Source organism: Tauraco erythrolophus, chromosome 4 (genome assembly GCF_009769465.1).
Source record: "Tauraco erythrolophus isolate bTauEry1 chromosome 4, bTauEry1.pri, whole genome shotgun sequence".
NCBI lineage: Eukaryota > Metazoa > Chordata > Aves > Musophagiformes > Musophagidae > Tauraco > Tauraco erythrolophus.
In genome coordinates this window covers 47,906,086-47,923,654 of record NC_141468.1, presented here as the reverse complement: position 1 = coordinate 47,923,654, position 17,569 = coordinate 47,906,086, and the positions used below count along the sequence as shown (strand labels likewise).

Genomic DNA, 17,569 nt, shown 5'->3' with positions numbered 1-17,569 from the left:
AAGTTCAAACAAAATACAGGCATATAAATACGTTCACCAACTTCTATCTAATTACTCACAAAATGCAACTAAAACTAAAACCAAGCACTTCAAATTTAGTTACCGCGAAAATTAATACTGCCTGTGAAATGTCCTACTTCTCTTTTTAAAGCATATATTATAATTCTTGTCTCTGACTACTTTATTGCTCATTATTACTTCCACAGGTCTACCGTCTCATTCACCACACAGAAGGAATATAAATGAGCAATAATTCAATATTTGCTTCTGTCTCCAGTTTCTACAAGTAAAACACTACCACCTTTTTATAAATATTTACCTTTTGAGCAAAATAGAAAATAAGCCCCAGGATCAAACGACAAACTACTGTTTATTTCAAAATTAGCTCATGAAAACCTGCAGGTCCTTGGGTCTTATATTCTTTCCGTTGTTGTATTTCACAGCATCTAAGCCATTTTCAAGACAAAAAACATGCTGATTTTCAGGTAGGCATTACGTCTGAGAGGCAGACCCAAGGTTCTGAGCGCAGTTCAGCCTTGCTACCACATTGCTAAATCCGTGGACCTGGTCAGTGGAGACAGCAGGGCCAGTGAAGGAACGGCAGCCCAAGGGATGGGTCCTGGGAGCGAAGCGGGGATCTCACTTTTGAGGCTCTCTGCTGGCTGCTCCAGTAACACTGAGTTCAGGCAGCAAGCCCCAGCACTGCCTCTGAAAGCGGCTGGCCTTGAAAAGTTATAACCACTGTCAAGATGAACATGAAGCAAAGACATGAGCTCAAGTGAGGAATATCTAAAGAGAGATTGTCCTTCATTACATGGTTGCAAAGAGGTCATTAGAGCAAGTACTACCAAAAGGGTGTGTTCAGCACTTGGAGTTCCTTCCAAAGAAGCTGAGAGGTTGAACACAACTATCTTTGCAGTCTGTTAAGTTATATTAACAACTCTTCAAAACAAGCTTCAACTGGAAGTTTGATTATATATTCTTTCCTTCTCCTTCAGAAATAGGTTATTTTGCCAGAAATGCTTCCTTTTTCATTTGAGTTGACTTTGGAGTCTCTTTCACTTCAGAACAGAGGCCAAAGCCACAAGAGGAAAGTTTGATATGCTTATGTCTTATTTTCACGTGCTTTAGCATTTACTATCTTCCAGTTAGGAAATTTTCAAAGATACTAAAAATTATTTTTAAATTGCTAAAATAAAACTGAGCATCTTCATAAAGATACATTAAGGGGAAAATTTGAAATACAACTTTTCTATGCCAAGTCAACTAGAGAATTGCAAAGCATCCTTCAAGCAAATAAGGACGTATAGTTGTACAGAAAGAAGTTGTGGTATCATAAGCTGGGAACTAATAGCTGCCTAATTACCATAGTCAGCTAAGCTTGCAAGAAATAAGCTGACTAGAGAATAGAGGAGCATGAACAGAGCAGATGAAGTGAAACCCACAGGCAATAACAATGAAAGTCTGTGACCTCCCTGAAGTTCTTAGCATCTGTTTGTTCAGTTCCGTTTTGATAGTCCCAATTCCTTCCTTCCTTCCTTCGACAACCCATTTCCCTCCAGCTGATTGCTAGGGTTGAAGTCAGAAACTGGCAATGGCAGACGGAGTCCGTACTTCCTTGTCTACTGGCTCTTAAAATTTTTAGATTAAAATTAGTTCTTTTCCACTCATCTAGAAGGAGTGATAACGGAATAATGGTGAGTCTGTAGAAAATGGCAACTCTTTCTAAAAAAGGTTCGATGCATGCATATTTCCATCTTTTCTTGTGAGGGAAAAAAAAAAAAAGACTAAATTTTTAGCCAAAACTTTCCCATTTGGCCAGTAAATTTATCTAATTCCACAATCAAACAATTTAAAGTTTGTCTGTCAGGCTTATTATTATGTTTTATTACATTGAAGACATCTTTAAAAAGTTCAGGGTGCATTTGTAAAGCTCAGCAAATACACAGTTCTACTCCATTTCCTTTTAAAGAAGACAGTTGACTTTCAACTCACATTGCCACTTCCTTTCTCTATAGTAAATACAGTGAAGGGGTGAGGGGGAAATTTGCTCTGAATGACGAATTTCTAGGTGCAGAGGAAGAACTTCCCTCAGTGGGAGTTCACACCTTGCAGGCACTGTCGAGTCTCCAGTAGTTCACCCATTCCAGTGGCCAGGGCAGATGGCTACATAAGGAAGTTCCTCCTATGGCCAGGAGTGGATCTGTTCTTGACATACTTTTCCCTTTCTTCATTTACACTTCAGAATAACTACTGCTCTTTGGAGATTGCTGGCAAAGGAGAGAAGGAGTGGACAGAAAGAATACAAAAGCAGAGATACAGTGCAAAGCATTGAACGTAGAGCCAGTCATGGTGCAGAGAAATTGGCACGCGTTGAGTACATGCCTATCTTTTATAGTTACAGAGGCACAAAGCCTTCCTTCTGCCTCACGCAAGTATAAACAACCGAAAGTATGTCCTTGAAATAAGGATGCTTGATGCAGAAGAGTAAACTCCAGTTGTAAACTTAGATGGGGAACTTAAAGTCTTTTGGCACCTTTTAATAAACTTTCTACAGTTGCCAAGAATACCAAGCTAAATAAATAAAAGAGCATAACCTCAAAATACCCCAAAAACCTCAAAACCCAGGACCAGTTGCTTCAAGTTTGCAGTTCCAAAACACTTTCTCTCCAGTCCACCTCCCAGACGTAAGGCAGATAAAACGTTAATTGAAACATGCAACTTCTGTTCAAAGTTTACTGACATAACTAGGAAAATGTGAAGTCTATCAGATGGGTGGAGGGTGGAGAGGGAAGTCAATGGCTCCTTTAGCCTAATATAACAAGTACTGTGGAATAATAAAGTTTCTCTCTAGAAACACATAAGGATGAAATTACTTGGAAAAGAAAAAGCTACTTAAACCACAGGATGCAAAGTAAACAGCTATAAATTGACCATGAATTAATGTAGAGTTAATTAGGAGAAAAGTTCTAACTATCATAGCAGCAAGATTCTGGAACAACCTTACAACAGGATTTTTTTTTTTTTTTTTTGCCTGCATTGCTTCTAGCTAATTTTACAGTGGAGTGTGAATCATTTATGAAACAGAGGTTATGTGCTGACTGCTTGCAAGAGTAGCAGACTTGACCAAGTGACTTCAGAAGTGTCTCAGGATCCTGTTTGTCTGACAAGAAGGAAAAAAAAAAAAAAGAGAGAGAAGCAGGTCCTGGATATCTAGAAATGATACACATCACTTCTATAGATAGATTTGCTCATTTAAATACATGCAGGAAAACATTTCTCCCAAATGAGTTCTCTGCAACCATCCTGAATTCTTTAAGCTGCCAACTTTTACCTATCTTGCTTGATCAACAACTTGAAATATCTTCCTGTCTTCCTCCTCAGCCTTGGTTTTGACTGAATGCTAAGGGCACAAAAGCGTTTTCAGGCACAGAAAAGCAGTCACAAAATATAAACAGGCAGTAGACAGTCTACTGTTTTTCTCAAGTTACATATTAATAGATTCCTGGTGTAGTCCTATTAAAGCCAGCTGGTCCACTTATAAAGCAAACCCCTCAGTGACTAAAGCTGGCATAAATTGACTAACTACAATACACAGGAACCGTAACTGTCATCAAGGTAAACATGTACGTTAGTGAAATATTTATAAAACTTTCAGGCCAGGTACAATATTGAAATAGTTTGATCAATTTTGTTTACTGGTTGATAACAGCTAATACGGGGCCTGTTAGCTGTTATTTTGCCATGACTGCACTTCATCCATGCCTCAAGCTACATTCATTCCATTGATTTCAGGTGGGATTATCTACAAAGAACTATATTTAACTAGATGCTACACTAGCAAGCAAAGAAAGAAATGGAGGAAAAGACTCTTTTATTCTCCACACAGATGCATCTCCAGCCATGTAGCAATAGAGGATGTGCTTTGCCTAAGGCAACTGTTGCATTGTCGTTTATAAAACTAGCGGGTAGAAAGACAGGTATGGATGTTACAGCAGCCTCGTACACGAAATCATTAAGTCTGTTCTTTAATGAAGGGTTTTTTTGCTTTGTTTTGTTTTGTTTGTTTGTTTGTTTTTTAAGTAATTAAGCCATTTAACTACTCAATCAAATGATTGCTAATCTTTTGCAAGAGTCTACCACTAAGTTTCATTAACAAGAAAGCGAATCATTAAGGAACAGTACAAACAGGGAACATGTTGAACGTTTTCCACTAACATTCTGTTAGCAAATATATAAATGGAACATAAATCCTACTTTTTTAATCAATAAGAACCCACACACATACCCAGTTGGCATTAAGACAGAATAACTATTCCCTCTGCAGAACTCACTAAGCACAGTTGTGCATAACTCTATTAGTAAAAAATAAATCAAAACAAACCAATCGCCCCCAAAACAACCTCTAGTCTTTCAGATAGCGCAGCCAAAACTCTCATGTTCTCCCAGTTCAAGGGAAGGCTTTCCAATGCAAGCAAATTGGTAGGCATACGTAGTCCTCTTCTTTCCTGTGTTACTGGGGCAGTTCAGTTGGGATTACTACCATTTCAGCATGGCATCAACTCTCACAACTCCTGTGTCCTTGACAAAGGGAGGGCTGCCATAAGGATGAGAAGTAGCATTGCTCCTGCCTTTCTCCCTCCTCTGGACATTGAGCAGCAGTGTGCAGTGCCAGCAATCCTCAATCGAGCCATCTATGCCCCATCATGTGCCCCAGCAGGAAATGTAGATCGAGAGCTGGAGAGAACCTCTTACAAGAGGGGCCTTTTACAAAACTGAATGGCAAAATCTCCTGAGTCTGACAATTATTTTCCTAATTTTATGAAACGGACACAGTTTATGTGAGGGCTATGAACCACCACAATTTCAAATATTGAGGCATGTAATTGAATAGCTAGGTCATTAATAATAGCTAGGTCATTAATAATAGCTAGGTCATTAATAGGTATTTCAGCTCTTGATATTACTAACAAAAACATCTATTTCATACAGGCCCTATAAAGAGTCCCGGAGTGGAGTTCTGCACTGAAGGACACTATCGGTCATCCAGGTGACCTTTGGGTGCTACCTCAATAGCTGTTCGCACAATACAGCAAGATTTTATCAAGACAAGTTTGGTTACAGTAAGACACAAATTTCAGCTACTTCTGAAAAAGGAAGAACCATCTGGCAAAGCAGACATTAACTCCAAACAGGTTTGTAACAAGTTTGCATTCACAGCTGAGAAAAAGAATAATCAAGTACTTAGACACCAGACAACACATCCTCTTTACTTTTTAACTCGACATCCTGCGTTATAAAAACTTGTGGGCTATCAAGGAAGAGCAACCATAACCTTGACTCATTTCCTACTACGTGAAGTGGTGCAGCAACTTTGTCTAAGGCAGGTTCAAATACAGTTCAACATCGGTTAGTGGGTTAGCCTGCTTTTAGTGCTTTTCGTCTGATAGCTCAGCAAAGGAGATTTTTATGCCAGCATTTTTAAAAGGCAGAAGCAGAGGGAACACAATTTCAGATGTTATATAGGCTATCAACAACAGACAAGGAAGAATTTTGCTCATACTGACTTTTACTCGAGGATGTGGAGTTAAAATTTGCATATAAAACGCTTCCACAATCCCAGACTTTACAGAATTAAAATTTCAACTACTATTGAAGACTTCACCTAACAGAAATCTAAAAAAATTCACATTTATTGACACAATACCTTAAGTTTGCTGAAGTAAAGTTTACGGAAATTCATACTTTGAACTTATTCAAAGAAATTAAATTACTTGAATAACAACTTGTATATACAGCCCTATATCACTAAAGACAACATGAGATATTTTGGGAGAGAAGCAACAGGGTGGCTGTTTGGTAGAAATTTATCCTTTATAAGGCACTGTATACTCAAAAGTACAACATTTAAATTTATTAGTACCATTTTAAAGGAATATTCGATATTTATGTAGACTGCTAACATCCTTAAAACTGCTGAGAAACTCATGGTAATACAGATTACTGATAGAGATCATAAAAGAATACTCTAAGCAGAGCTAGGCTTAAACATAAGTGAAATAAGTATGCAAAACTGTCTTTTGACTGAGAAGCAATTTTATGCTAGGCATTAATTAGAAGAAATTTGAAACAATACAAAAACCCCATGAGCTTTAGGTAACAATCATAAGGCAACAAAGACTGAAAAGCCAAAACAAACTAAAAATAGTTTTGTTTTAATCTACTGAACCATGCCTAGTTTGGAAGAACAAACTACTGTTTTTCTATAGCTCTGTCCTTGGTACTTCACCGTATTAAAATATACAGATTTCTCCGTTACAGAGCATGGAAAGAGATCCCAGTTTATGCTGATTTACTACTCTACGAAATCTAGCTGAAAATCAGCAACGTTATGTAACTTTGAGAAGTTGGCTTTGAGATTTTTTTGGTAAAAATTACCTGCAGTGCAGTCTCAAGATGTCAGAGAAGTTGTTTATAAGAAGCCACTTTCTATGTATTTTTGAAGTACGAACTACCTTATTGAAGTCATATTGTAATACATTCTCCACCTACATCACAAAACAATAACTGAAATCCTTTCTGCACTGAAATTGCTATGAAAATCTCAAATGCTTTCAGAGTTGCCAAGAATTTACCCTCTGAGTTTTTCATGAGAGTTTCAGAAAACAAACTTCCAAACAAGAATTCAAGCCCTCAGCCTGAACACAAGTTTCCTAAATTCCTATCTTCAAGACACACTGGGTCACAAGCTATCTTGAGGTATAAACTATGCATAAGTTTCACTTATACTTACTTGGATCAGAGAAAATGTCAACAGAACAAATCCATTTTAGCCCATATCTAAAGTAGTGATGAATCACCAACCCAATATTAATGTTAACAAGAGCTTCTTTTTTTTTTTTTCCTTCCCGCCCCCCCCCTTCCTTTTAATAAATAAAAATAATAATTGAAAAAAAAATCTTCTGGTCTCTACAAGTTTAGAAATTGACATGTTTGAACATTATGGGAAATGACATGTTCAACCTTCAAATGGAGATTCTGTAATTAGGTAATCTAAATTAATGCAGTTTAAATTGTCTGAAATGGCAAAAGCAGCTGTAACTCAGAGCCATAAGGTATAACAGTCAGAAAACAAAAATATACCACTGAAATCACGCATGCATCTAATCTGTTAAATTCTCTAGATTTTAATGCACTACTAGCCAACTTCGAAGCCAACCTCACATTTAGCTTTTGAAAAAGGAGAGATCATCAAATGCTTCTGTTTATGTAGTTTCTCTCTTTGATTGTTACTCATTAAAAATTGTGAGTTAATCCTTCATAATTTCTTCCTTGATCAGATAGCACTTTGATTTGTAGTTGCTGTGTGTGAACACTGAGCTGCATGTGCCAATTAATTTGTATTAAATACTGAGGCATAAGTGCTAAGAAAAAATAAAGAGCGTGTGAGACTACAATATACTTATGATATATTATGGCCAAAATACAGTAATTAGAAGTGACTGTAAGGGTGCTTTTTTCCTAAAGTTCTACTAAATGACTGTTTCTGTTTCAAAGGCACATACTAAAAACCAGAAACACCAAATCTAGCTGACCTCTTGTAAGCACATACAAGATGCATTTTTCCATTACAGTATTTTTTGTAAAAGGCTCCCATAGAACTGCATGCCAAGGATGAGCTGAACTTGCAAGAGAGCTCTTCAGAGTTTATGCTTAAAATAATTGATTTGTATGTGGTCTCGTAATATCAAAGCCCACTCCATTCACCACCTAGTTTGCATGCTGGATATGGAAGTATCCAGCACAGGGAGAGACTACAAAACCAAAAAAATTATCAAAGATGCTTCTATTGAATAACTAATGGTTCTGCGAAGCTTAAAAAAGAAAGGATTCTACTGCATTCAAGATAGTAGTAGAAAGGTTAAGAATTAAAGATTCTTTTTTGCATACGCATACATATACACACATTATATAGCAAGCACTTCCCTCTGAATATACTTCCTTTACTTTTGTAGTATACATATTCCAACCAGCATTTCAGTTGAATTCTCTTTAGACAAATTCCGTAAAATTCCAAGAAACTTTCTATTCAACAGAAATGAAGGTTTGTAGGCATATATTTTGTATATCAATGGAAAGCTGAAAGATTATCAGCTTGTTCTGAGAACAGCAAAACTACTGAAATCTGGTTTCTTTTATATCCCTGTCTTTATCGCCCAGCCCTCTTTCCTATTTTTACCCTGGTATTAATTTCAGTTTCTCTCTATGATACAGTGAGTGAGTAAGAGACAAAAGTACTGTATAGGCATACAAAAAATTTTAATAGTTGTAATTTTCATCCCCAAGATGAATGGTGTATGAGAAACTTAAGAGTATCAATCTTATTACTTTTTTTCCTACAATCTCCTGCTGGGTTCAGAAGTTATTTTTTACATGTGAGCAGAAGGAGTTTCTTAAAAATATGCTTTTCACAGTCTCCATTGCCTAATAGAGAGAAAAAAATTACATGCATATCTGCATGTGTGTAATTGTATGATTATTAAAAATATACATATTTTGAGATATGAATTTGATTTGGAATAGAAATTCTATGATTAAATTATTTTGAATTTCCGTTATTTAGACTTTATTTTCTTACTACTAGCTAATGAACAGCAGTCACCTGGATTTTGTTTTCCATACACACCATGAAACAATAGTGTACGGCTGTTGAAGGTGATGAGCCTGTCTTGCAGCAGAGCCCCACTCCAGGGGCTCAGGCTGGATGGGTGATGGCAGGAGGGGAAGGAAGGGCGAGCGCCCAGAGAACGAGCAGTGCTGAGCAGGGAGCAGGTGAGAAGCCCAGCCAGGACACCCAGGGAATCTGCCTCTTCTCCACTGGGGCACAAGGTACAATCATGCTTCAGTGAGAAACTTAGCACGACGCCAGCTTCTGTGTTCATAATTTGATATGTTAATGAGTTGGAAAATCTTTTTCCCTGCTGTATAATTATTTTGATGCTCATGGTATTTATTCTTTTCCATCTACAACAGGATTCTAGTAATTAAACTTTCTTGAACCTATGTTGCTCTAAAGTCAGTCACAGAAGAAAAGTACTTTGCTGTGTTAACTTTTCAGACCTCTGAAGCTAACTGAGGGGTGTTGGCTTATGCTAGGAAGTGCTTACACCCACTCTCCCCACCAAGTGTTATTCAGACTTAACAAAGACGTCTAAATAAGATCTCTGTATTTTAGCAGAGTCGGAAACAGACGGAGTGCTACTGTTGCCAGCTCATCTCTCTGTACTTTGTGCAGTGTGGGGTTATTTTTGCTTCTTTTAAAGCAAACACATTTCTAAGTTTGCCTTCTCCATACCCAATACATGAATACACGATAATGTTGACCAAGAAAAGGTCCAGTCCACCCCATAGTTTAAGGAGCACGATTATTGAAATTACTATTACAAAGCAAGAGCTAACATCATCTCCATTTCCAGCAAGCAAATCAATAGCTCCATTCACAAGTTTCACAGACGATCCAACCCCAGGAAAGCCACGCATACTTACAAATTATAAAGCATATCAGCCATGTTGCTGCGGTAGTACAAGGCATTTCTATAGGCGCTTTCAGCTTCAGAAATCTTGCTCTGGCTCTTGAGAACATTTCCAAGGTTACCCCATGCTGTCAAGAGGAGAAAACAGTATTCAGAAAGAGCTACAATCCAATTACACATGACAGAGTATCCGAGTATCAGGAAGTTCCTCAGGGAGACAAACCCCACAAAGAAACTATTTTCATGGAAGGGGAGGGGAGGTTGGTTGTTTTTTTTCCCCCAGTTCTCTGGATCTCTGCATCTTACTGTGAGACTCACATTTTGTAGTGGTGATTTGCATACATTCTGTATATATATCACTTTTGAGTGGGAAAAGGAATTTTAAGAACAAAATATGTCTCTATACTTTAAAAACTACTATTGCGAAGGGAAAGGATCGTTTTATTTTATATTGCCTCTAAATAAAAATCCCCAGAGTGAAATATGGAACTGGGGCGTCTACATAGTTTTAGCTTTTTTTTAAGCCTATCTACTCTAAACAGCAAGAAATTTTCCTAGAGTAGATACAGCTCTCACTGAAGTATGAAAATTGACAAATGACGCAGGAATTGAAAGAACGGTTAGGTAAGTAACGAGGATTAAAAGCATGCCATATGGATATAAACTTACTACACGGAGCACTAAAATGCATTTTTCTACTTGAAAAACATGTGGTTCCTTTCCATACGATTTATTACGTTATACAACGTGCTTTTATATCCCATTTATAAAGGACTTGAGGTAAAAAAATATTTAAGGCTCCATATGTGTTCCCTTTGCAGTTTTGTTGAGTGGCACAAAAACTGTACTTAGAAAAGAAACTGGAATTAATGTTTTATAGAAAACACAGCCATGTTATTCACAATTTAGGAAGCTAATTTAACTGGCACTATAATTGTAGTCTATGTGTATACATGAAAAAAACACATTATGCTTATAAATACATCAAAGTTGTTTCATAAAACAGTTCTACTTTCACAAGAACTATTTTATGAGCAAGAATAATGGAAAGATGATGCATGTCTTTTCCACCAAACACGCAATATATGGCAAACTATTCTTCCCTCCAGATGCACTAACCATAAACATGAGCTCAAGTAGCAGTCAAACTCTGCTTCTTCAGTTACTCAAGCCCTTTTTTTACAGGAATTTGTTTCAATCCTGAGTAATGCAAACTTTCAATGTAGTTTTAACATAACACTGCTAAATAGGTTGATAATTATTTCAGATGTATGTTTTTTCTGTAGAAAGTGCATTGCTTTCAAGCTGCTGTGGTTTGCTGCAGAAGCACCCTGCCACAGGGATGGAAACAGCAGCAAACACAGCATTTTCCTCTGAGCAGAACTAATCATTGCTGGGAAAAAAACGATGGAATCCTTTTAGGATTCACAAAAATAATGTTATCCAACTGTGCATAACGTATTTTGTAAAGACAAAAAAAAAAAAAAATCTGTGAGAAAAGAAGCTATCGCTTCTGTGAGTCACTTCATTTTAGCCTAGTATTTTATAAGATGAGAAATAATTCAAAACTTATTTATCACTGAATTGGCAAAAGTCACAAAAATGTTCCATCATTCTCTTGTTTAATGAAATAAAGCTTCTAAAAATAGCCTCAGATTCACTCGATTTTTACACTCTTTGCTAGCATATACACAGAAGTCTGAATTAATTTTTGCATTACTGCTACCATTCTTTTTTACACGTAGCAAACATTTTGGAAGCAGCAATTCAGGTGAGTAGCCAGCTTGTAAGCATTAAGAAATAAACAAGAAAAACACAGAAAAAACACAGATTTTTATAAAAAAGAAATAATCATTTGTGAAAACACACTCATGTTGCTTCTGCAGTACATGACCATCCAATTTCCTGCAGCTGTATGTCCCATATAATCTGTAGCTACTTTTGTTTTCACTCTGATCGTCCATAACAGAGCGTTACATCAAATGACCATTTGGACTACTGATAACAATTTCCAGCTATATAGTTACTTGCTCCCAACCACTCTGAAGCTCAGTAAATGAAAGGATGTTTAGAAGAATGATTCGGTTCATCTTTTCATCTGTTAGACTGGAAAAACTCTATTAATACTGTTAAATGCAATAGTTTCTCCTGTAGACTTCTTTTCATGCTGTGCACTCTATCATTTATCTGAGTTAATATAATTTTCAAGGCTATACTTTATTTTACATTCTGCCAAATAATCTGTGTCAAGTTTTTAATATCAATCAATATTTAATCTGCATTATTTCATTTGAAATGTAATCCATTTAGACTTTTGTCTAACTTGTAAAACTGTGAAGGATCAATTTAACTTAATGTGTTATACTAGAAGAAGTGATAGTAGTACAAAATAGCAAACATAAAATACAATAATCTCACAATCTATCATTAAAAGATACATGAAAACCAAGATTTTTTACTTCCCCAAACTAGAAAAGCTTTGTATAAATCTTCACATCTATTTAAATACAGAATTAGTTAGATGAATGACCTAGTTCTGCCTGGAGATGAAGCTACATGGAACATTTTATAGATTAAATGCTTATTTATAGAGATCATACTCATAGTCCTAGAAGTTATGAACAGCTATTATCTGCAGCAACCACGTCCTCTTCACTGTCGGTATAGGAGGGAGGAAAAGAGGACGGTCTACAAGGGAAAGAGGCTACGTCAGCTACTCAAGGAACTTCACTCTTTTTTGTCTTAAGTAGTGCAGCTAATCTCAGGAAGAACAAAGAATTTCCATTATTATCTACATCTCTGGCATTCAAATTCTCAATCCATACTGCAGGACAAATTTCTTCTGCAAACCTGTAATTATATTGGTTCAACTATGTGCACATTCAGAAATAGAAACAAAATTATACCTGGTCATGAAGCCACATTTCTATTAAAAACATACTCTATGACTCCAACTAAATTTCAGCACTCAACTATTTTCCATCTCTACATGGTGAGAAATTAAAAATTAATATTCTCAAAAGAAAAAGAAACTAGGTCAGTAATTCTGGAATTTAGAATGCATTTTTATTCCACTTATTTTTTATATATTTTTCATACAAAATCCTTAAAACCTGAAATTGCAAAAGGAATATTTAATATTCAGAAGATGCTAAAGTATATAGATACCACAATTTAATCTTTAATTACAAATTCAATTTTTCCTCTGTTGGAGACCCTGCTAAGCACAAGAGAAAAAGCAAGCTGTGAATCAAAGAGCTTTGTAATATTTACTTTTTGCCTGCTGCTTAATTCCCTGTGCACCAACAACGAGACCAAAATAGTCCCAGGTCTTTTAGAAATAATACTCCATCATAGCGTGAGAACAAAGGTAACATTCACGTATCTCACACACCTACAAAACAGTACATCCATTCAAACTTAACTTCATTGCCTACTTTTCCATAGACCATACTCAATATAAATGGGCATATTAAAAATTTAATCCATTTCATCATCTTGTATCCTAAGCCAATCGTAAACTGAAAAATCTCCTAATTCTTGAGAATTCTAATTCCTATGCTAGTTACACTTCTTTGCAGGAAAACGGACCACTTTAAAGGAATTTTATTGCTGGTTTTGTTTTTAAATAAATAGCAGGAAGAATTACATAGCACTAAGTAGGAAAATAAACAATTGTTCAAGTGTTATACTTTTGGCCATATCAAACTGGATTTCTATTAAACTCTAAAGACGACATTTATGCCACTTTGCAGTTGGAATAGGTCAAGTTCCTGGGTATTTAATTGCTTTCGAAATGAAAACGAATATGACAAATTTCAGCTTCAAATTTGACATGATTAACTTCCCAACTATCTCATGGAAACTGAGGATTAATATTTAACAAGCCTAAAAAATAACAGGTTGGCATATTAAACCTTCTCTAAGCACCTTAATTCTGGAATAGAGCAAGGCAAACAACAGTGAAGAAGGAACAATATTGTCCAAACGAATCTGCCTTGATTTCAGAAGCACATCTTACTAAAGAGGCCAGTAGAACTTTCAGCTTGCAATTGAATTATGAAAACAAATAAGAAATGGAAATGAATGTATGCAAATATTTTCATTTAAGTAAATCTTTCCTTTTCTACTGAATCAAGGATCATGCAATGTTACTCAGTGAAATGGAAATAACACAGCAACATAGTAAAGTTTCAGAGAAAAGCACTCAGGTGTTGTAAAAGCATGTATGCTTATTATTGTTGATTACCTAAAGGTCATTTTGTTTGTTGAATAAAATAGGCTTTTATCTGACAGGCTTTTGAAGAATATTTTGTATTTCCTCTCCCTCCAAATAAAAGGATGAGAGGAGAGATACCATTGTATCCTTTCCAAAAATGGTACAGAAAGAGAACTATGGTGATTATAAATACAGTCATCCAACACTTTGGAGGCGCTTTTACTTCATGAAAGTAACGTTGATTGGTATCAAAACCCTCATCAAGTTGATAAACAGTGCAGCTCCTCCATACTCCCCTACTATTTTACACCTAAACCATCGGTACTCTAAACTTCATGAAAGAGTTATTTCTGCTGCCCTGTTTACTTTGCAGAAATTAGATTTCAGGATTCATCAAAGATGATTAAGCATGTAGGCCCAAGAATCGCTGTAAAGCTCCGAAGAAGCATCCTTCTCAAAACCTGTTGAAATTCCTAGCCTTTATCATTGGCAAGACATTTACTATTATAACTGAAGGGTGAGATTTACTTTTCTTAAATGCTCTCTTCTGTTTCAAATACTGTCCAAAAGGATTTTCCATCTGCTTCTCTTTCTGCCCAAGGCTTACAAGTCAATTAAAAGTAAGATGTGTACATTTCATATAAATCAATTCTTCAATACAGCACACTACTGATGTCCTCTTGGTCACAGTGTCAATATTTGAAATTTGCATTACAGTTGGTGCAAAGTTTTATGCTTTCTTTCGTTACAATCTTGTTGAGTAAGAAAATCAGATGGAAACAAGTTAGAAGAGTACGACAAAATCTGAAACATTACAAGGATGAAATGGCACTAATTACAATTCCCACTTTGAAATGTTGTGAAGTCTTCCAAGAATTTACATCACAGAAAGACTTATTTTCAGTGAGTTTTTCCTTGAAATTAGTTTCTGAAGTAGTTACCAGTGTAATGGAATCAAATCTGAAAGAACTAAAGTAACTTTATGGAAAACTAGAAATTTTTACTGCTTTCCAAGTGATGCTTCTGATAAAGTGACAAAAATAGCATAGGGAATATATATGCCTTTGGCCTTGACCACACTGCATGTATTAAAGGGTGTCAGTTTATACAGGGCTGTCACCATAAAAAGTTTGATGAACACTAAAGTAACTTCTAAAAAGTTTGGAATGTAAAATAAAACCAAAACCAAAAGAAGTAACCTCTTCTCTTTTGCTATTAACTTTTATGTGGAGCATGACAATTCACGTTTTTAGTTTAGGGCACTGTTTTTTGTTTCTTTTTACCACCTGTTCTTAAAACTTTTGCATTTTGCACTATACATAACCACTTTGCAGCTATCAGTATGAAAATCATGAATTACAAGCATTCACATTGCCACCTCACCCTGTGGCAATATCACCACAGGGCAAAGTCAAGCACAGCAATATGTTGTGAACCTCTCAGCTCTGTCATAAAAGGGAGCCGACAGAATATTGAATATTCTTGGAACTTTCACTAAGTAGGTTTTTCTATTCAATATTAGTATCTACACTGAATATTTCTAGATCACATATTTTATGAACGAAATTGTTTATTTTATCACCTATCTGAAGCTCCGCATTAACAGCTGAAAGCCATGTATTTCCCTATGTAAAGCACTGCACCATTGCTAAGGTTATGGACTATTCAAAAATTAGAGAATTTTGTAAAACAGTGCTGACAGCAGAGGATGCCTCAGAAAAAATAAACTTAATGTAGTATGTGGCTTGTGTAGAAAAAAATAAATAATATTTTTCTTATGTTCTTCAAGTTTTTACCTTTAAAATAGATACATTATTCCTGGCATTAGATTCAGCTCCCTCCTGCTGAAATTACACGTGCTAAACTGGGAATTAAGAGAGACATATTCTGTTCCCAGCTCTGTCTCTGGTTTGTTGTTCAGATCTGTTGTCCAGGAGGCTTCACCTCCTGATGCCTCTCTATTTGTATTCTTGACATTTTTTCCTCATTCATTAATTGCAAAGTTTTTCTGCTAAGGATTGTATCCCACTATGGCACGGTGCCTACTATAACAATGCAGCCAGGCACTAATGGAACATAAATGCATGATAATCTCTAGAGGAATGAAGTAAAGGAAGTAAGGAAGTAAAGGAAGAAGAGGAAGTGTTCTTGCAATACAGAAGAGAGCTGTAAGGGACATTTCCCCATATAATTAGTATTCTCACAAAACAAGGGCCAAGAAAACTAAGTTACTTACAGTTTAAACATTGTGGAAACATTGACATTTGTGTATGTATGTAATATTTTGAGCTATGATCTTAACTTCTGTTAAAGGGTCATCCTTCCTAAAACACATTTGGGAGCAGACAAAGCTTGTATTTGGTTAAAATAAAATAAAAAAATTAAAAATAAAACAACACAAAAAAGGCTGTAAAATCTGAGATTCCTCTGGGTCTTTTGAGGACTTCTGAGTGTGGTCTACTTCATGAGAAATAAGTTGAAACATTAAGACCAATGTTTATAAATGGAAAATTCATCCTACTGGGAAAAAAAAAAAGCTGCTATTTGCAACAGAGATCAACAAATTTCCAATATCCAAATATTCCAAACTACCTTTGTTGGGTAATGCATTAAGAAAGAGCATAGCACTACTTACATCATTCACATTTGAAAGGTTATAACCATAGCTATAAAGAACCACCTTTTTCTCCTTGTCAAAAGGTTAGATTCATCAGCAGCTTATGGCTTTTTCCTTTCAAGGGTACTACTTGATAAAGCAGAGTGGTGCTCCAGGCTTCAGCATTCACATTTCATCAGGCAACCACTTTGTTCTGGAGGAGGAAAGAATTTCACCAATGGAGGCATGATAGGTTTCTCCAGTAAAAATTCTGCAAGCTCAGTTGCACACTCAAAAAAAGGCAATGAAGAGAGGTCAACATTTTAAATATTTTTTCTTCAGTACAGACTTACTCTCTCTCACAAAGATATTCAGAAGATCAATTAGATAATGTTTGTTAAGTGGTTTGAGAACAGAAAAGTTCAGGTAAATGCTAAAGGTTACTACTTTGAAAGTGGAACAGTTTTTGCAGAAGTCCTGCATTATGGTTTGCACAAGGTATTTATATTTTTCTTATTATTGCAAAAAAATATTTTTTATCCAAAATACATCATAAATTCATTCATATCATTCACAATAATTTTCCTCTAAAAATTTCACTTGTTAATAGACACATTTTGATCAAGTTACTCCATTTTGCTAACTCAACAGCAAAAGTGCCCTGTTTCTTTTTTCCTAAAGGGATAAATGCTTTCTACACACCCATAATTTATGAGTTTAATCTACTTTATACATTGATTTTTTTTTATATCAGTGGGTATGTGGATGTTAAGACAGACTATATTAAAGATTTACCACCTCCTAACTTCTATATATTATTCTTTTTTTTATTAAGAGTGTTATTTATATCATTTATTCAACACTTCATTTGTTGATCAATTCCAGGGCTTTTGGAATGACAGCAAGTGAAAGAAAAACATAATTGAAAACTATGCAGAGCCCTGAAAGCTATCCAACAGCATGTCAGCATGGGTACTGAACCAACTGACTTTTGGCAGGCAGTGCTTCAGTTTTGTTTCTTCATTTTGAAACTCTGATGCAAATGGGTATGAATGCATGACACTTCCTACCATGCTCAGCTTCACTGCCTGATACACCCGCTCCACTTGCTATGTTACAGAAAATTAACTTTTCCTTCTCAAATGGTAGCACAGTGGCTCTGTCAGCTCAATGAACCTGAGAGATGATACTGAGCAGCTGGTAAATTGTTCTTAGGCTTCA

The 17,569-nt window shown here is 35.8% G+C and overlaps 1 protein-coding gene across 2 annotated transcripts in view; it reads right to left on the bottom strand.

Annotated features, from left to right (window-relative positions):
- The window catches only part of TMTC2 (transmembrane O-mannosyltransferase targeting cadherins 2), a 264,093-nt gene that overhangs the window by 76,280 nt on the left and 170,244 nt on the right, over nucleotides 1-17,569 (bottom strand). For both annotated transcript variants that reach the window (XM_086610426.1, XM_086610427.1), the window contains one exon: nucleotides 9,547-9,661. In XM_086610426.1, coding sequence (XP_086466552.1) covers nucleotides 9,547-9,661 — 115 coding nt within the window. The remainder of the gene's footprint in view (nucleotides 1-9,546; nucleotides 9,662-17,569) is intronic.